Source organism: Siniperca chuatsi, linkage group LG11, assembly GCF_020085105.1.
Source record: "Siniperca chuatsi isolate FFG_IHB_CAS linkage group LG11, ASM2008510v1, whole genome shotgun sequence".
Classification (NCBI taxonomy): Eukaryota; Metazoa; Chordata; class Actinopteri; order Centrarchiformes; family Sinipercidae; genus Siniperca; species Siniperca chuatsi.
This window is the reverse complement of record NC_058052.1, coordinates 21,014,611-21,034,509: the sequence shown is the minus strand read 5'-3', so window position 1 is coordinate 21,034,509 and position 19,899 is coordinate 21,014,611. Positions and strand designations below refer to the sequence as shown.

Sequence of the window (19,899 nt, the reverse complement as noted above, 5' to 3'; positions counted from 1 at the left end):
TTTTTTGCTCTCCTGTTATTCCCCTGTTCTCCGTTTCTTCTCTCTGTTAGATAGTTTGACTCCAGTCCGGCTGAAGATCTTCTCTTGTCTCAGCTCACAAGCCTTCTCTCTCAAAGTGTCCAAGTTCATGTCACATCAGTTTTTCATTTGCTCTGTCCTGTCAGTCATAGCTTTTCTGGTCACAGCGCACAGTTTGAGGACTGAGGTGAGACTGACAGCCAGTCAATCTACTCAGCATGTGTGTTTTTTGTGTCTTCTTTGTACAACTCCAGATCAAAGTTCTCTGAGATAACACAACATTCACTGTGTGTTTATGGTACCTGAGAGACACCACTGCTCTAGCACTGCTGCTCTGTACAGGGAATGGGTACAGAGAAACAAAGTCTGGGCATGTAAGACGACTCAACTTTAGAGTTTCGCATGCTGTAGATGAGTCGTGTGGATATGAACAAACTGATCTGAGACAGACTCGATACGGTTGTTGTTTGGAGTAGCAGAATGGCCGGAGACATGAACAGATTTTATTCCATGCAGGCAGTGGAGCCAGAGAACGGGACCAAAGTTAGCGAGTCCTTCAAGTTTGTGTCGGAGGTGAAGAGGGATGTACGGAGGGACGGTGGAGAGGAGCGATCAGAGCCCTCCTGCTGTCTCAGCGTCAGCAAGATCTCCTACACAGTCAGGTAAATGCTGCAGACACAGACGGTGTACAAGAGGATGACTGAGAGACAGATGAGAATCAACTAGATGACATTATACAGATATGGAGATTATGTTATATTATTATGCATACATACAGGCAGGTTTGGGCTGAAATTATCTATAATTGTTCATGATCATTTTCACAGTGGAAATTGATTCTGGGAATGTTAAAATACAGATGTTAAAAATGTCCCTGTATGTGTGTGTGTGTGTGTGTGTGTGTGTGTGTTTGCGTGTCCCAGTGAGCGAGTGGGTCCGTGGTGGGACTTACCCTCCTACAGGAAGCGATGGACTCGTCAGATCCTCAGTGATGTCTCCTTCCACGTAGACAGTGGGCAGATCATGGGCATACTGGGCAATTCAGGTTTGCACTTAGCTCAGTCCAAAGAGCAAAGTGTTTAAACTCAACAAAAAATTAAGTAATTAAAATAAATTGGATATTTTTAGAAACACACAGTAAGATCAATCTTTAATGGAAATGGATCTAATACTGTTCTGAGTGATTTTGTTACTCAGAACTCAGAATAAAGACAATGTGGTAGCACCTTTTATTTAGGTTAAAGGTCAAATTAACTAGTTAAGATTAGAGTGTGAGAGTGGTCAATGTGTTGTTCAGGATCCTGGTTCAGGGGCCAGTATGAACACTGGGGAAAACTATTATTAAAAATTAGGCAACAGTCTTCATTCAAAAATAAAACAGACAGATCCAGAAAAGAAAGTCCTGCTGCAGCACACAGGGATTAATGTGTATGGAGAATCCTTCTGTTAGCCAATCTAAAATTTTACCCTGTTTTTTACTGTATGTACATGTGTATCCGTGTGTGTGTGTGTGTGTGTGTGTGTGTGTGTGTGTGTGTGTGTGCATGCACTTGCACTGCATTGTACAGGCTCAGGAAAGACCACATTGTTGGATGCCATCTCGGGGAGGATTGGAAACTGTGGTACACTGTTGGGTGAGGTCTTCATTAACGGCAGGAAAATGAAGAGAGAAGAGTATCAGGACTGCTTCTCCTATGTTCTGCAGGTAACACACAGAAACACCAAAACATACAGTATATAAACACAGACAATCAGTTATTCGTAACCTCAAGAAATAAATACAGTTTTCTAGATATTCTCAGCCTTTAGCTGTGTTTTCTTGGAACCAGTTGTTTGTGAAATGACTCTTCCAAACTGCAGCATATAACTGCAGAACTGCTCTCAAGACTACCTCATGATCTATAACAATGTTTAAAGATGCAGTGTTAAACAAATCGTGTTTAGCACATGTTAAACTTTTCGTTTGTATGTATTTAAGTTGTATGTGGTTAACAGGAATAAATACCAAACCACAAACTCAATGAGCACACACCATTTTGCAAAAACTCTTGAAAAGGTTGCCCTGGCCTCTGGATGAAATTAACTAAAGACCCTTGCTAGCCTCCTCATACACTTAATCTCTCAATGAGAGGTGCTCAAGTGTATCCAAAGCCTGAATTAAAAACACTGGCTTAAAACTGGCCTTGCTTCCTTTCAAATCATCTCTCTCTTCTCGCTGATAACACCCCCCTCTGCTCTCTAAGCCTCGTCATTAACTTCCCCTGCTAAGCTGTAGATGAGGAGGTGATATGAGCTCCTGATATTAAAGTCATTCAGATGAGAGACTAAGGAGAAGTGGGATTGGGAGGCGCCACATGTTAATTGAGGCAGGCAGCAGGTTCAGCAGGTTCAAGCTATGAATGTGTGTATGTGTGTTTGTGTGTGTGTGTGTGTGTGTGTGTATATATGTCTGGGCATAAGGTATGTTACAGTTGATTTGCACACGCATATATGAACATACAAATACACAGTATACTGCTGTATGTGTCCTATATGGATGTACTCAGAGAGCAGGGATGTGCAGTAAAGATACACTAAATCTACACTTTTAACAGCGAATTTCATGCCAGTCACACCATTTAGTTTCAAGATATACTGTAGTTTGATTACTGACAAAGACGGAGGTGATCGTATATGCTTCTTGGTGGAGATAACTGTCATTTCACTAGTACTGTAGCAGTGTATTTTTCATTGTCTTAACCTTTCCTCAGTGTAAATCCATAGTCTTTCTCATCTCCTTGTAAGTAAACCATGAGGAAGATTCCATGAGATGCCTCACTGCATCTCTTACTTGTTTCTTTTCTTACTTTTTGTTTGTCTCTTTCTTTTCCAGAGTGATAACTTGTTGAGTTATCTGACAGTGGAGGAGACTCTGACCTACACAGCCCAGCTGGCCCTGCGGAAACACTCAGCCGAAGCTATCAAGAAGAAGGTGACTTTTGAGAGCCTCTTCTGCTCTGTCCACTCTTATTAGTTTTCTTTAGCTTAAACCTGTCATTTCTCCCTGCTAGAGAAAATACAAAAAGGAGACAGATGGAGAACCAGAGGGGATGATTCTTGAAACGGAATTTGTATCAATTAGGATGTTGGTTTTCAGCAGCATTAGCGCTTATTAGAAGATGTTGATTAAGTTTTTTCTGTATTAATATACTGATATTCTGCTGTATATTTGGCTATCTATATCACAGTTCAGAGAAAGTTCATCATCAAGATCATGTAAACAAGATTCAAAGGTCAAATGAGATGGATATTCCTTGTAACCCGTGTCCCCTAATGCATACATATAAGTATACTAGCATCTGTATTGCACCAATGTGTCCTTTGCTTCAGCCAGTCATCAGTACTAGGTCTGCTTGCTTACAGCACCTAAACTCATCCAGCTGGTGTGCATACTGTTTTGGTAAAATCTACCTGTAACGATGGATGACAGCTCGCATGTTTTGTCAAAAAGGGTCAAAATTGTGCAACTGTCAAGGCAGCTTTCAAGAAACTGCTTTAAACTTAGAGTTAAGTAAAGTAAGTTAAGTAAAAATGTAGAACTTATCCTATTTTCTTTATTTTGATATTTCCTTATTCTGTTTTGATCCAAAGCAAATGTAAACCTCCTGGCCCTGTCCTTCACCCAGAAACTATTCCTACTACTAATCAAGTGCACTAACTAGAACTAGCAAGTACATTATTTACAGTGGGCCTTTGTCAGCTGACTTGTTAGTAGTAGTAATTCTCTTGTCACCTGACCCTTGACCTCTGTGCAGGTGTCGGCGGTGATGGCTGAGCTGAGTCTGAGTCATGTGGCTCACAGTGTTATTGGAGGTCGTGTTTTCCCAGGGATCTCTGGGGGCGAGAGGAGGAGGGTCTCCATCGCCAGCCAGCTACTTCATGACCCAAGTGAGTACCTCTGCAGCTGGGATATGTGTGAGGAGAAATACAATTTTATCTGTTTTTCACGAACATCAGACTTCCAAAGGTTGCTAATTCTGCAAATTTAAATCATGATGGTGAGGTGAATCGAGACAAAAGCCATTGTCCCTTAAATTCTTAAGGCTTTCTGGAACTCAATTGAGGAGATATGGCGTAGATAAATTGAAGCATTAGAGGTGATTTTTTAAGCTTTGAGACACATGGGACAAGGATTATACAAAAGGGGCTGTGACACAATATCAGAAAGATGTCCCTAATGTTTTGCACACTCTGTTTAGTAAGTTATTGCATATTGCAACACATGATATTTCACACATATACTGTTGGAAGCAACAGGACTGGAGACAGGACTGTGCCATCCTGAGAACAGAAGAAAGTTCACCACAAGACCCGTCTCTCCCCAAAGAGTTTCAGAAGTCCACACTGAAAAACAAATGGATCTAAGTACGAGAGGAATAAGGAAAGGACAGAGACAGAGACAGAGGGAGAGATCGAGAAGAGTAATGAAAGACTGGGTTATCACACCATGAAGGGAATGAGCAGAGACCCACCTCTGTGTGTGTGTGTGTGTGAGTGTGTCTGTGCTCATCCCAGGTGTAGTTTATCAGGTCTACAGTCCTCCAGGGAGGATGAAGGGTCTCAGTCCTCATTCAGGATTAGAATGGCCATGAACACACACACACACACACACAGAATCACACACAGAGTAATGAGGAGTTTCCATTCGCTGCCTCTCCAATCAACCAGGAAATGAATTAATCTCACAATTAAAGCATCTGCTAATTCCGCTCTGCTTTCATAATGCAAAGAGGCAATCTTTTAATTGTCCTAATTAGAGTAATTAACAAAAAAAAGAACTCACTTATCTTCACAAGTTAAGTTGGCCCCGTTGAGAGCCATGCATGTGCCACTTAATAAAAAGTGCACTTAAAAGTTTCCAACTTAAAAGAAGAAAAAAGTTATTGTCCTGCTTTTCTCTTGTTCTCGATGTTTCAATGTGGGACAAGCCTGCATGGGGGTGATGATGTCATTGCAGGGGTGATCCTATTGGACGAGCCGACCACTGGCCTGGATAGCATGACCGCCAATCAGATCGTGGTGCTGCTAGCAGAGCTGGCCAGGAGGAACCGTGTCGTCATAGTAACCATTCACCAACCACGCTCCGAACTCTTCAGGGTGGGTTTTCAAGTTAAACTGAATAAAGGAGAAAGAGTGACTAATTGACTGAAACTTCCTTGAAAATCTGTCTTAAAACAATACCCACATGCCCATATGTACATTGAAACAGTTTTTGGTTGTGCAAATTGTTCCTCCTGTCCATACTGGCTATGAAGAGATCCCTTTCTAATGCAATTTTAATGGAAGTGATGGGGGACAAAATCCACAGTCCTCCTTCAGTGAAGCTCAGGCTACTATGAGGCTTCAGCAGTCTGAGTTAGTCAAATCAATTTACTACCTTTTAAGTATGTAATTTCCTTTCTTTGTTTCCTTGCTGAGCTGCAGTAGAGGAATAGAAACACAGAGGGGAATTTTTATTAAAAACACTAACTTTGGGAGACTCACACTTTGTCTAACTCAGACTGCTGAAGCCTTGTATTAACTTCAGCTGAACTTTAGAAGTAATTTTTACTCAGAACGAGGACTGTGGATTTTGTTCTCCATCTCTTACATTAGAATTAAATTAGGAAGACATCTCTTCTCGGCCATTATGGTCAGGAGAAAAAATTACAGCAATCGAAAACTATTTTAATGGCATTTGAGTGTTGTTTTCAGACTTGAAAATCGAAAAACTTGAAAAAATGTGAACCCTTTCCTTTAATACTGAAAAGCTCACCATTTTCTACCAAGACAGAAGATCATGTGTTGTAGTTCAGTTGATAGGTATTTGCTGATGAAATTAAACTATTAATTAGTGTGTGTGTGTCTCTACCCCAGGTGTTCAGCAGGATAGCTATAATGAGCCGTGGAGAGCTGGTGTTCTGTGGGCAGCCAGAAGAGATGGTGGACTTCTTCAGCCAATGTGGATATGAGTGTCCAGACTACTGCAACCCCTTTGACATCTATGGTACTGTATGATATGTTGAAACACAAATAAATAAAAAAATAAGTACATCTTGAGAATATACAGTATGTAAAAGAATGAAGTCGGCATGGCATGGACATTAAAATATTCCAATTGCTGTGATGTTAAACAGTTGACTTCACCTCAGTGGACACCCGCAGCAGTGAGAGGGAGGCAGCCACCTTCAGTCGCATGCATGAGATCACTTCATCCTATCAGAGGTCTGCCATCTACCAGAGCATGATGCGAAAAATGGAGCAGAGCCTTCAGCGGGCAGACAAGCCAGCCATCCCCTTTAAGAGCAAAGAGTCACCCAGCAGTGCAGCCAAACTTGAAGTTCTGCTCAGGTCAGTGCTGAGCGAGTCTTCAGCCCTCTTGTGTGTGTAGACATCATCTGTCAGGACAATAACTGTTTACTGCCTACCACAGAAATTATTAGATATTCTTTCTTTCTTCGTGAGTACTTAGCTGCTTCTGTTTGCATTTAAAACTGTAAATGAATATAACTCTCACTACTTTTTTAAGATGTGGAATTCATATTAATATCATCCCTCCATTAGGCAGTTCAAGAGCTTCTTGTTCTCAAATACGACCAGGATCAGCAAAAGATTACCCATTATTCATCCATCTAATTCCCTCCCTGTTTGCTCTCTACTGTATGTCTGATCTCTTATTAGTTCTTTTCTGTCTCTCTCATTTGCACAATTCTCCCTCCTGCCCTTTGTGTGTTGTCTTATGAATATATACCTGAGGACATGTGTGCCCTTGTGTGTGTTTACATTCATTTCCATGTGTGTTTTGTGTATAGGCGGACGACAAGAAACCTGTCCAGAGACAGGATGGGTGTTCTGATGCGTCTGTCCCAGAACCTGATCTACGGTCTCTTTGTGGCCTTCTTTGTGATGCATTTAGACAATGACGTCAACAAGGGTGCTGTGCAGGATCGCATTGGCATCATCTATCAGTGCGTTGGTGCTTCGCCCTACACTGGCATGCTGAATGCTGTAGCTCTCTGTGAGTTCCACCAACACCATACATCTGTACATACATTTTACTCCAGGTTTTTGGTTTTTCCAACAATTTGACTTAAAAGTGACACATTTATTGTAGTACACTGCTACATTTCAAGCAGCACTCATATGCTGTACATATTCCCATAAACAATAAAATAAAATTAAATTGGACAGAAATTGACACAATAACCTGAAAACCCAAGGTTGTTGTTTTTGAAAGAGGGGTCCTCATTCAAAAACTAAACTAAAACATAACTATGAAGCAGCTCTGTGCTGTACTGGTATGACACCATTGAGTCTTGGGTCTCAGATTTGCAATTAAATTGCTAACATGCTTGGAAATAATAACTGGAAACATAAATCAAGTTGTAACTGTGAAGCGAGTTACCATATTTCAGATGTTACATGTCTTTGTGACATTATATTCCATCTAATGTGTAATGCGTATGTGTCTGATAACATCACCCAATAAATATCTACGCGAGGTGGATACAATGACTTCAGGGAAATTCTGAAGTGCTCAGGTGGTCTATCACCTGAGTAAAAGTGATCTATTATCTTTGTTAAACAGCATGTTTCAAAATGTCTTTATCTCAGCTGTGTAAGCCCGCTTATCTCTTGTTCAGTAAATGAAAGGGGTCTGCTGTCTGCAGGATTTTTGTTCCCATCAGCAAAAATGTGTAAAGTCTAGCTTGGATTTTGCTTGGTGAAACAGTGCCTGAAGAGACTTCTTGTACTTTTAGTACCTCTCTTAGGTCAAAGTAAAAGATGATGAGTCTATTAGAATATCTTTAATTTAAGGAGTGTTTGCATAAAGATTACATATGTGTAACCTTTTGTTATTTGCTTTACACGGTTGTTAGAGAGGTCCTTTAGTTTGCATTTGCAGTTTTAGTCAATCTAATTGACCTTCACTCCATTTAGAGCTCAATGAACCCAAGTGCCTTTTTACCTACAGTACCTACACTGTCTATATTATCAGTGTGTGCATGTATTTGTGTTAAACCAGTTTATGGTTAGTATTTATAGCAGCTTCTGTGACTTCAGGTAACCTCAAATACAGACAAACTATCACACATATATTGTATCTAAACAGAGAAAGAGAGAGAAACAGCTAAACAAAGCTGAATCTCAATTCATTCAAACTCACTCTGCCCTGCATGACCTACTGCAAACTACAAACACTGGTCTCTCTCTCAAATCATTGTGGATTTTATACTGCTTTTAGGGTGTGAGCTTTATGTGATTCCTATTGGGGATTTTACAAATAAGATTAATTTAGGATGCTGTGAAGTTTATTTCTGTATATTGTGTTATAACTTAGTATTTTCAAAAAAAAAGGTTAAGAAAGATCAAATACACACTGAAAAGTTTGGCAATAAGGCCTTAATATAATCTTCTATAATAACATTCATTTCATACATAAGGTGTATGTTAAAAGATGTTATAGACAAGAACCTTTGAAGGATATTGGCTGTATAGGGTGATTATCTCTTCACTGTCTTCTTCGGGTATCAGCTGAGTCTAAAATCTTTAGGGCTCTGGCAGATACTGAGGATAAGAGATGATAAGACACTGGTCTGAGCAGAAGTCACACTAGAGTTAAAAGGTAATTAAAAGCACTCCATAAGCACCCAAACAGCCCGTGGTAGTGATTGGGGATGTCATACTGACCTTGATATTAACAAAAATCAGTACACTGGCTTCTTGGAACAGACTCCTGGATGCCTTTGGTCATCATGGGAGTGGTTTTAGTGATGGGATGGAGCAACATGCATTATTCGTTTGCATTATTTAATTATGCTTCTCTTGTCACACTCAAGTTTCACTATACAAGGTACAAGGTCATTTATTTATCATTATACAACACAAGGTTGTACAACGAAATTAAGTTAGTAGTCCCTTCATGCTACACACATACAATATATCCTACAGTTATTTACATACATACATACACGTATACACCAAGGAAATAATTCAGTGCATTTTTTGAATTTGCATCTGGGGGAATGCAAGACTGCAGCAACAAGATAGTGAAAAAAATAATATGAATATTATCTTCACATGAAATGCTTGACATCTGGAAACAGTGTCCATCTACTTTGACTGCGCTTGAGCACCAAACACCATCAATGTAAACACAAAGCCCTCCTCTCCCCATCCCGCCGGGGTCTATAAATGATCGCTATATAAGTTTAAGTGTTTTAAGTATCAAATACTAATCCTATTAATTAAGTACATTTCTCTGGTCTTTATAACCCTAATTTACCATAATAATGTGTACAATAGGGTGATTTTTTCCCCCCAATTTGTAGCATATTTATTTATTGCAGTCATTTAACATCTTCATGGGCTTTCATTATTAACATTTTTCTCCTCTTTCCCACTCCCCACATTATCTGCTCTCTCTCCTTCTCTCTGTCTCACTCTCTCTATCAGTCCCGGCGTTGCGAGCCATCAGTGATCAGGAGAGTCAGGATGGCCTGTACAGTAAATGGCAAATGTTCTTGGCCTACATCTTCCACATCCTGCCCTTCAGCATCCTGAGTGTTTTCATCTTCACCTCCTTCCTTTATTGGTGGGTAGTAAGTGTGTATGTGTTTCTGTTTGGGGGGGATGCACGCTGCATATTCAACCACCTTCAAGGATTTAATTGATCTCATATTCTGTATGTGCAGCGTCAACTTAAACTCAATCTCTCTCAGCAATAACTCTTCTTTTGTCGCTTCCATTTTGTCCCTGCCGGCTTTCCTCTCAGGACGGTGGGGATGCACCCTGACATCTTGCGATTCCTGTGTTTCACTGCTGTAGTCCTGGTGCCACATATTATAGGTGACTTGATAAGATTAAGGGGAATTATCCAAATTATACAACGTACATAATAGGGATATGGCTAGTCTGCTTATCTCCATGATTCATATCCTATAACTCTTAAAACTTTTGTCTTCATAACTAGTTTGCTGCCAGCTCTTTGACAGGGATAGACTTTAAATATTCAGTGTTTAAGAAATATCATTATACAGTGTCAAGTGTATTTATTTGTATGTTTTTTTTTCTTTTCCTCAGGTGAGTTGCTGACTGTGGTGTTATTAGGAGTGGTCCAAGACCCTAACATGGTCAATACTGGAGTTGCTCTGCTCAATATTGCAGGGATCTTGGTGGGATCTGGCTTTCTAAGGTGAGACACCAAATATGTTTTTTATTTAATTAGTAATAATAGAGATATGCTACCGGCAACACACCTTCATCTCTCCTCTTCCTCTTAACAGAAGCACCCAGCAGATGCCAGTGGTCTTCCAGTGGCTCAGCTACCTGACCTTCCAGAAGTACAGCTGTGAGCTGCTCATCGTCACTGAGTTCCAAGGACTCGACTTCACATGCAGTAAGTTGTTTGATTACACTTTATTTGGATAGTCCGCTTACAGATAGTTTATAGAGTTTTTGTAACATTTCGACATTAGTTGAGATTCAACAATTCAATTGTTTCACAAATAAAATCCTTTTATGATAATATACCACTGTGGTTAAGGTTTGGTTAGGATTAGGCACAAAAAAACAACTTGGTTAGGGTATGTTCATGAATTGTCACATATATATTGATAATCTGTAAAACATCTACAGACAAACTTAAACAGTTGAAATGTTACAAATACTCTGTAAACTATCTGTAGGCGGACTATCCAAATAAAGTGTTACCAGTTGTTTTTACCATGGGACCATCCTCTGTGTCCACCTAGCCTGAGAATGAAAAGGGAGCCGTTACTATAATAATTTAACTATTTACAGCTCACAGACTATGTGATGTGTAAACACTATTTTTGTCACTCTCTACCTGTTACAACATTTTGAATAGGGTGGCGATTTGTGGTATTTTATGAATACAAAGTGTTTGATGCTGTAAAAGTTAAACTACTTGGTCTTGACATCACTACCTGTAGAGGACACTGGGAATGTTTTGCCTCTGTAGGAAAATCTAGTCCTGGATCATATTAACAATTCAGGAAATGTAATTCACAGCTGATTCACTATTGTCTTTAATCTTTTATCAATGCTTTAACTAGTACTGTATGTGATGACTGATAAAAGATTATCAGCAATCAGTGATTTCTTTTTATCAATTGCACATTTTATCATTCTGCTAATGCTCTGATTATTAAGGTTGAATTATAAAGTATGAGTTCGGTGTTTAAGGATGCTTGGCAGGACAGATTAAAGGATACTCATTGCTGTTTTGGGAACTGAAGCTGTGTCTTAAAAACCAGACAGTTGTTAACTCTTTCTTTCTGGTGTGTTGTTGCAGATAGTTCCAAACCTTTGCCGGGAGCGTGTCTGATCACTCAGGGCAGTCAGATCATTGATGAGGGCTATCCTGGCGCTCTGTCCCGATACACACTAGACTTTGTTCTCCTCTACTCCTTCCTCCCTGCCCTCCTGCTGCTGGGCATGATCAGCTTCAAGATCAGAGACAAGCTTGTACATCACTAAAACTACAGACATGTGTGGGAGAATCTTCTGTTTAAACAGGAAGCTAATCTGAGTTTGGTTCTGAAGATCTAAAACACATTTAGAGTAAAGATTTACAGTACGATGTTATCAGTGGTGGAAGAAGTACTCTTCTTTTACTTGAGTAAAAGTAGCAACACCACAGTGTAGAAATACTCTGTTACAAGTAAAAGTCCTGCATGCAAGGAAAAGTACAAAAGTATTAGCATCAAAATACACTTAAAGTACAAAAAGTAAAAGTATTCATTATGCAGAATGGCCCATTTCATAATAATGCATATTATACTATTGGATTATGATTATTGATGCATTAATGTATACATTACTTTAATGTTGCAGCTGGTAAAGGTTGAGCTTATTTTTTACTATATATACTGCAAGGTAGCTTGAATTTCACCAATGGATCAATAAAGTCTTATCTTTATCCATAATAATACATCATAATGTATTTGTTGATTATATTTTGTGTTATTAATCAGAATCTGCAAAGTAACTAGTAACAACGTATCAAATAAATGCAGTGGAGTAAAAAGTACAATATTTCTAAAATGTCACCTTTTTTGTTTAATTATTGTGATTGTAATGCATCATGAATAGAAAGTGATGCCTATTGTAATAATGTAAAATTGTTTATTTTTTAGAACACATTTTATCATCAGTATACAAATAGTTTTGTTCTGTTTAAAATCGTTTGAGAAAAAATCTGTAGTTATGCAAGTTGTATGAATTAGTAGTAAAAAAACCAAAATGACACAAAAGAAAATAAATAATGCAAAATGTTTACTGTATTTACATTAATATGTGGTGTATGTGTGACCATAAATGATTATTTCTCATGTCTCCAGCTCTAGTCCTTTCCATGACTTAGCAGCATTTCTCTTATACTGCTCCAACTCCTGAAAAAGACATGCAGACAGAAAGAGAGAAGATTACACTTTTTCTATATTAATGAAGTACAATGAAAAAGTGCAGGCAATTGCACAGATATACACTATAATGCAAACTCATAATGGTAAACAAGGTGCTGTTCTCCTCCACAGACATTCAAATGTAGATATAGGGCACAGAAACATGTGATACATTTAGATGAACACCACATATCCAAACAAGGACTCCAAACATCAAACATTAATTCAGGCTTCATCAGGAGCCAGTCAGGTCACATGGGCTATTTTGCTATTTCCCCCAGTTGGTCTAGACTTTGGAAAAGTAGGTTTGCAGGGCAGGCTAGCGTCATGTAATGGAGAACTCTGATTCTACAGAAATGTTGAAAAACTCTTTCTGATTTCGCATTAAATGCAGTAATGACTTTGTCATGTAGTTTTACTACCCAGGAATCTGCAGTTTTCTCTACTGAGTTATATTTTGATATAGTCATATTATAATAGTCATATAGTAAGGATTGATGAAAATTGATGTGACCTTATGGTTAAAATCTTTTAAGGGTGTATAATACTATACATTTATAGATTTTCACTTAAAAGGTAACCTGGGAGTTTTAAGCACTAGTAGCACTATGGTGTATTTTTTTATGAGTGGGTCCCCGTTTGGGACGCACTTCACATTATGTCACATTATTCCACTGATCTACAGGTGGAGGTAGTGTGCCAAGATATGCAGTAATGTGCCGACAAAGGCAGGAAAGAAGACTGCTTGCTCGTAAACAATGCAGGTTTCAAACTTTTATGAGTAAGTTAACGCACTCATCACGTTTGTTAGACCTCAACGATATACACAATGCGTTTTGGTGAGTAACACCGAATGTAAACATAACTTTTGTTTGTTTACAAGAAAACTCCACAGGGCAGCTATAAGCTCTGCAAGGCTGTCTCTCTCCAAACTCATGGGGCACCCTAGTCTCAGTTTGTGCCTCTCGAGTAGGGAGATGGGTCACCTCTGGCTATCATCCTTTTTGGATTAGGAAATAGAGTCGCAACTTTTAAAATGTTTTATATCGTACAGCGGATCTGGATTGAAAAATATTCTGAAGATTCTAGAAATGCCTTCAAAACTGCAGTACTTGTTGTTAAATGACTGGGATTTTTGAAAGATGGCAGGGATTTATCTTCCAGAAAAACAGATGCTTAGCTCTGTGACATGATTGTAATGATAATACATAAGAGGCACAAACTGGGGCTAAGGCAGTGGTTCTCAAACTTTTTCTGCCATGGCCCCCTTTCAGAAGCCAAAAAAAGTTCATGCCCCCCACCACACGTAAACGGATTGAATTCTTATCAATCATTAACAATATTGGGGGAGCAACAAATAAAAAAAGGAACCCAGTTGAATTCCATTGAAATACAAGAAATTATTCAGGTCAGCACGATAGCATCAGCAAACTCTTGTTTTTTTTAATTGTTTTATTACATAAATCATGTTAGTTTGTTTTGTTTTTTTGGACCCAGTTTATGTATTTCCCTCCAAAATTGCCGTGGATTGCTGAGTTGTAATTGCTCTAATTGGAGAGTTTGTCCTCTATTAAAATGTCTCTTGAACAATCTCAGCCTAAATTGACAACGTTTAAAATCATTTTTTAAGTTACTTCTCTTGCTCTGGTCCTTACACTTAATAAACATGTTCTCTGCTGAGCGCAGGTTAACCCATAACTTATTTAAATCATTATTCCAATATGGTTGTTTTATTCTATAATACTTCTTCACACCATCCTTTTTTACAGCGCAATATTTATCCATTTCCTTATACGAAAGTCACAAAGAAGATCATAACTATAATCCACATTATCCTGCATTTTCTGGCCATTTTCCAATTGATCTATGACCTCAATGAGAGCCTTAAAGCACATCTCAGAAGAAAGAAAATTAATAGGTAAGTTTCTAGTTCATCTTTTTACTTGCTGCTGAAAGTCTACTGTTATGGTTGTTAAAGAATGCTCCTGTGTGGAATCGTAGACACAGCACTCAGTGGTCAGGAAGTCTACTACGATCATCAATCAAATGAATACCTTCATATCCAAACGTTAAATTCAAGACATGTTTTTAGATCAACATGTGGTGTCACAACATAAGACAGGGATACAGTTTGCATGAAGGATATCATCTTACAATCTACCCTGACATGCAAATAGGCCTTCAAGACCTTTCTCTATACTCAGTTGGAATAAACCTTCACCCTTTTCCTCTTATTGGTTACCCAGACCAATTACATTATGTGCCGTCCAATGGCAGAGCAAGATGACCAGCCTCAGGTGAGACTCAGCAGTGTGACTCTAACAGGTTACTATAGTTCAAGTGCCAGAGTGGCACTTGGACAGGCCGGCGGGGAGACTACTTATCTCTGAGGTTATAACCACAGCATATATTACAGCCTGTTAATGAGACAGAAACACTACTACATACAGGTTACTGGAGGGCAGAAAGTTACTCTGGAACATTAGCGTTGTTTAAGACAGGTGTGGAGCAGAGTGCACAAGACAGTCTTCAACAGCAGATCTATTTGTCTCTCTGATAAAGTGTATTTATTCTTATTTAATTCAACTTAGCTTGGGCAGTAGAAGGTCAACAACTGATTTAATGTGTTTTCTATGTGACCTCACAAACCATATTGTTCATATTGTATTAAAAATAAAATGTTCTAAATAACCATTATTAAAAGTCTTGAGCACAATGTCATTAAATCTAACCTTTTAAATCAACTAGAAAACGTAGCGGTATATTGTACATACTTATCCTCTTCATTTCACCTTTAATGTTTTTAAAATCTATTATCTTCCTCAATACTTACTCAAAGGTCAGGGTCATAAAGTACAGATAAGTGAACAGGAATTTCTGATGAACACTGACTGATCACCATCCTGCCAACTCATGAGTCAGCAGTCTGTACAGAATCATTGGTGTATTGTTGTGCTTTGTGATAATAATGCTATTCATTTGTGATCACAACTGTGCAGCTATAAAGTAATACAACGCAAGCATGTGATTGGTCAAGATGTGTTACCTGGTCTTTCTGGGCTCTCATGGCATCAATCTGAGGCTCACTGTACTGTGGGTCTTTGGCTGGATCCTTTAGTTCCCTCTGCTCACTGGTATTCTGCAAAGAAAGTCAGTTAGGTGGAAAGAAATACATTAAAAATTGACTGTTTACAGAGGTTCTTGTTCATGTAAACATGCATAAATATAAGGAGTGCTACACTTTACGTACACACACAGTCATTGTGTGTGACATATGATGTCCAGTTGAATTTTGCAGTACTGATAAAGACAAAGGTGCCACCACTGATTCAACTACCTCTTCGGGGAAGACATGCTTGTAGACTTTCTTCCAGAGGTCCTTTGGGTTTTTGGCATGCAGAGAAGTGATGTCCACATCAGTAGTAGGAGGGGAACCTTAAGCATTAGGGGCATGATTTTAAACACAATATCACACAATCCTGTTCACGTCAACAAATGACAAGGAAGAAGGTGGATGCATGCCTTGCAACACAGCACAGCAATAGTATTTTAATTCCATTTAAATGCATTACTGCTTTTGGCCGCCAGGTGGCGCTGTGCTCACCTATTTGGCTGAAGGAGTCAGAGCCTGCTGGAATGGTGATAGGCTTGGTGGAGTCACTGGACACAGTTTTCCTGATCACAACATTAAAAAACACAAGACAATGCACAACTTAGACCAAAGCATTAAATCAATAGTACAGTAACATACACAACAATTTATTTTTGTTTGAAATAGTTAAATAGGTGTGAAATAAATTTTTTCTTCTCTACAGTATAAAGTCCATTTCGCGTCTCTTGAAAAGCTCTAGTAAATAGAGTATAAATCATAGGCCCAAAATGTTTGAGAAAACCTGTATATTATATAATTTCTTATTGTCCTAGTAAAGTATAAATATGAAATGCAATTGGGAAATCTACCAAGTATTAGTGACAACACTAAGGTAATTGTGTTTTTAAAAAAAAACTAAAGAATGCCAGTCCCACTCCTAGTCCACTACTAGTTGGTGTACAATGCTGTGTTATCCTGCTCACCCTCTGTCCAGACCGAAAGCCAAGTGGGAGAAGAAGCTTTTGGTTTTTGACATTAGGCTCTCTGACTTGATGCTAGTGAACTGATGAAAAGATTAGGCACAGGAACAGAAAGAAAAATGTAATAAAAGAAAAGTGGAACAGCAGCAGTAGATAGAATGGACAGATTCAATAGAAAGAAAAGCAAAAAAGATTAAATAGTGCAAATTGCTGTTTGTTTTATTGAAACGTTATGTTAAATGTAAATATGTTGGACACTTACAATAAGAGAGGCTGCGTAGTAGTGGGCAACAAAACGCAATGTTTTACTAACCACTTTCCTCTTTTCTGAGTCAAATTCCTGCAACACAGATGAAAATAAAACTTCCTCTAAATGTGTTACACAAATTATATCAGGATCCAAGAAGAAAATGAAGTGAGAATATTGACTAGGTACACCAATGTAACTTTTACCTGAAAGATGTCATATTTGCTGCCAATGATGAGCAGAGGAACAGGAAAGGGACTGATCAGCTCCCTGTCCTGTGGTCAGAGTCACAGTTAATTCAGGATACATGTACCATCTTACGTCTGCACTGGACAAAACAACGAATCACCTTTTTACAAGAAAAGCCTTACACATCACATTATATCAACTTTGTCCACACTGTGAGGTGAGATTCAGTGAACTTTCCTTTTGACATCAAAATAGCTGGTTTTGAGCAAGTTGTTTAGTTTGTTAGCATTGGCGTTTTCACATTTTAATCTGTGACACATAAGCATTTTCTAGGAGCCTGGAGCATGAATTTCAAAACTCTTCAAATATGCTACTGTAGGTTGCCCTGAACTGAACAAAAGATTATGTTAATTTAAAAGCCAGTGTAATGAGCTGAGGTCTTACAGGATAGTCTTTAGGTAAGATGCGTGCTGCCGAGTGGACAGGCGTCTGGTGTTTGGCTCCAGGTTTGGCCTTTTGTGCTTGTTGTGCTAAGGAAGAGACTTTCTCCAACTGAGCTTGTGCTGCCTGTAATAGCTTCTCCATGGTTCCCCACAGGGTATTGGGTTTAGACAGGTCCAGAATGAGGATGACAGAGAGAGACCTGGGAAAAGACAGGAAGGACTTGGTAGGATACATAGAAGAAGGTAGACCAAGAAAACACTCCACACCTTTACTGGCATTACACTGCTGTTCAAAATCATACTTATTTTAAAGATACACGTACAGTAAACATATATAATATTCACATTCAAAACATATCACAACTGTGAAAAAACAGTCAACTGTGAAAGAGACAACAAGACCTCAGGAATGTGTGTAAGTGACCTACCTAATGCTGACAGGAGTGATGGGGATCTGGACCAGGTCTGACAAAGAGGTCCCACCTCCCAGCTCCCATAGGTGGGCTATGTCTTTGGACTGAAAGAGAAAACCACCAGGCTGTTTTATCACACCATCTCATTACAAGTTACACATTATTTGCAGTTGTACACACATTATACATTTCTGCAGCATTTACTACAAAGAAACAAGGTATTTACTGGCGTAATAGAAAACCACTATATACACACCAACTCTCACAGTGAGCCTGGTGCATTGTGCTCAATGTGTTGGAGTACTGGAAGTTGTGGTGAATGGATTTACACTCTTTTGTAGCTCTTTACAAGGGTTAACTTTTCACACAGCTCCTTCTCGTCAATTTAAATAAAACATACATGGTCTGAGGCAGTCACAACTCATCGGGATTATCAGTTGTGTGTCTTTTTCACATTTTTTAAGAGACGTGTCCAAGAGTCCAGGGCTTCCTTACTGTGTTGTGTCCTCGGGCCCGTCTGCCGAAAGTGTACTCCAGTGCCAGAGTCGGCTTGGATGGTTCATCCCTGGTGGATAAAAAAAACAGTATTATTGTTGTGTAACAACATAATCTAAGCAAAAAGATCCATTTTCTAGCCTTTGGTGCTTTCAACCTAATCTCGTGGTCTTTTTTTAGTGAATGGAGTTGGCTCAGGTGTCATTTTGTGTCATGTCGTCAGCTCTATTATCCGAAGAAGACCGTGAGATGCAGCTGAAAGATTTGAGAGCTACTAAGTGGACCTTTGATCTTATATACATTCTGCTCAAAGCATTATTGTCAATAACTGGCATGTTTAATTGTTTTTGGGTGAACTGTCTCTTTAACATTAGTCTGCTTCCATAATATGAAGAGCGTTAAGAGCAGGTTTGGTTTAATCACGAAGCGGGATTTAATCATTTTGAGATGATAGTTGATTACCTCGGCCACACACATACTCACCTGTCGAGACATCTGAGGAGAATGGACGTTTTACCCTGACAAAACAAAGGTGAGCTTAACGTTACTAGCTATAACTTATGTAGCTAATAACAAGACAAGGGTGCTTCCATTAGAAAGCAATAAATGTACTCTCTGTAGTCTGGCACGACGGTAACATACCCCAGCCTTGCTCCCCATCAGAAACACGCTCCTCTCACTGACCGTCTCTCCTCCGTCCTCCTCCCCACCTTCAGTCTCCCGACTGTGGACCTCCGCCGCAGCCAGCTCCCATAGCGTGTCTGAGCTGACAAATACGACACAAAAGCGACACGTTGTTCGAAAAAAACATGTTATGTGTGTGATAATGTTAGAAATTATAAACATGGGCATACAAACTGATCCTCACCTTATTTTTGGCATCAAATTTGATATTTTACAAACAAAGTTGACAAGCTAGCTAAATGGCTAAAACAGAAGGCAACCTTTACAAACGTTGCTAGAGTAACGGCGCATTTTGATGATGTAATCAATTTTACCTCTTAATGGGCATTGTGGGAAATGCATTGCCTTCGTTGCTTTGTACTGGCTACATGAGAACAAAGTAAGACTTTTTAGCTCCATGGGACGTTAAACTATTATGATTGATTTTTACAAACCTCATTTATAATGCTTAATGGGTATATTAAATATAGCTTTTTGCATTAAAAAAACTAAGCATGTCATTTTTGTCTTTTATGCTCGCAAACTGGGTGTCTGTTATAAAGCAATTTAGTAACTTTAGAATGCCAACTCTATACCCTACAGTAGTTTTTCCTCATACAGACGACTGTATATCTATGTGCAAAATTCTGGGGACACAAGACACTTACATTTATAAACAGGGAATCTCAGCATAGTTGTTAGGCTGTGTGGGAAAAATACATTTCCATATAAGTACCTTGTATCCTTGGGTTTGTTGCACTATCTCTTGGACACCAAACATGTCCTAATATACATCTTTGTTTTATTTAAATAAGATCTCACCCTTCACTCCTGTAAAACGTCACAACTTTATCACTGATGTAATGTATTGTAATTAATCCAATAAAATGTGATCACTGATTCTGGGACACCCT

General features: G+C 38.9%; 2 protein-coding genes across 6 annotated transcripts; one reads left to right on the top strand and one right to left on the bottom strand.

Annotated features, from left to right (window-relative positions):
- The first annotated feature begins 64 nt into the window (after positions 1-64).
- abcg5 (ATP-binding cassette, sub-family G (WHITE), member 5) lies at positions 65-12,392 on the top strand. Of its 4 annotated transcripts, XM_044213374.1 has the most exons (15): positions 71-205; positions 535-680; positions 942-1,063; positions 1,587-1,723; positions 2,891-2,989; positions 3,813-3,945; positions 5,015-5,154; positions 5,914-6,043; positions 6,174-6,387; positions 6,849-7,054; positions 9,493-9,631; positions 9,812-9,885; positions 10,120-10,231; positions 10,323-10,435; positions 11,354-12,392. In XM_044213374.1, the coding sequence occupies exons 1-15, from the start codon at positions 128-130 to the stop codon at positions 11,536-11,538; spliced, it is 2,028 nt and encodes a 675-aa protein (XP_044069309.1). In that variant the 5' UTR covers positions 71-127; the 3' UTR covers positions 11,539-12,392. The 4 variants fall into 4 exon arrangements, with proteins under 4 accessions (XP_044069312.1, XP_044069309.1, XP_044069310.1 ...); XM_044213377.1 differs by lacking the exon at positions 942-1,063 and having other exon boundaries at positions 65-205; XM_044213375.1 differs by lacking the exon at positions 71-205 and having other exon boundaries at positions 319-680.
- Positions 12,167-19,339, bottom strand: dync2li1 (dynein, cytoplasmic 2, light intermediate chain 1). 2 transcript variants are annotated; one of them, XM_044213380.1, is made up of 13 exons: positions 19,191-19,339; positions 18,965-19,088; positions 18,806-18,840; positions 18,323-18,392; positions 17,843-17,931; positions 17,416-17,614; positions 16,989-17,057; positions 16,798-16,875; positions 16,539-16,618; positions 16,069-16,139; positions 15,802-15,899; positions 15,511-15,603; positions 12,167-12,452 (listed from the first exon to the last, which is right to left on the bottom strand). In XM_044213380.1, exons 1-13 carry the CDS (start codon positions 19,202-19,204, stop codon positions 12,390-12,392), a joined length of 1,083 nt encoding a protein of 360 aa, XP_044069315.1. In that variant the 5' UTR covers positions 19,205-19,339; the 3' UTR covers positions 12,167-12,389. The 2 variants fall into 2 exon arrangements, with proteins under 2 accessions (XP_044069315.1, XP_044069316.1); XM_044213381.1 differs by having other exon boundaries at positions 18,965-19,083; positions 19,191-19,323.
- Positions 19,340-19,899: the final 560 nt, after the last annotated feature.

Coding starts and splice junctions, on each gene's coding strand:
- abcg5 (XM_044213374.1), top strand. CDS start 128: ATGTCACATCAGTTTTTCATTTGCTCTGTCCTGTCAGTCATAGCTTTT. Junction 1,724..2,890: donor GCTTCTCCTATGTTCTGCAG/GTAACACACAGA, acceptor TTTCTTTTCCAG/AGTGATAACTTGTTGAGTTA. Junction 2,990..3,812: donor CCGAAGCTATCAAGAAGAAG/GTGACTTTTGAG, acceptor ACCTCTGTGCAG/GTGTCGGCGGTGATGGCTGA.
- dync2li1 (XM_044213380.1), bottom strand. Junction 18,393..18,805: donor CTCCTCAGATGTCTCGACAG/GTGAGTATGTGT, acceptor TTTATCCACCAG/GGATGAACCATCCAAGCCGA. Junction 16,876..16,988: donor GCAAATATGACATCTTTCAG/GTAAAAGTTACA, acceptor TCTGTGTTGCAG/GAATTTGACTCAGAAAAGAG.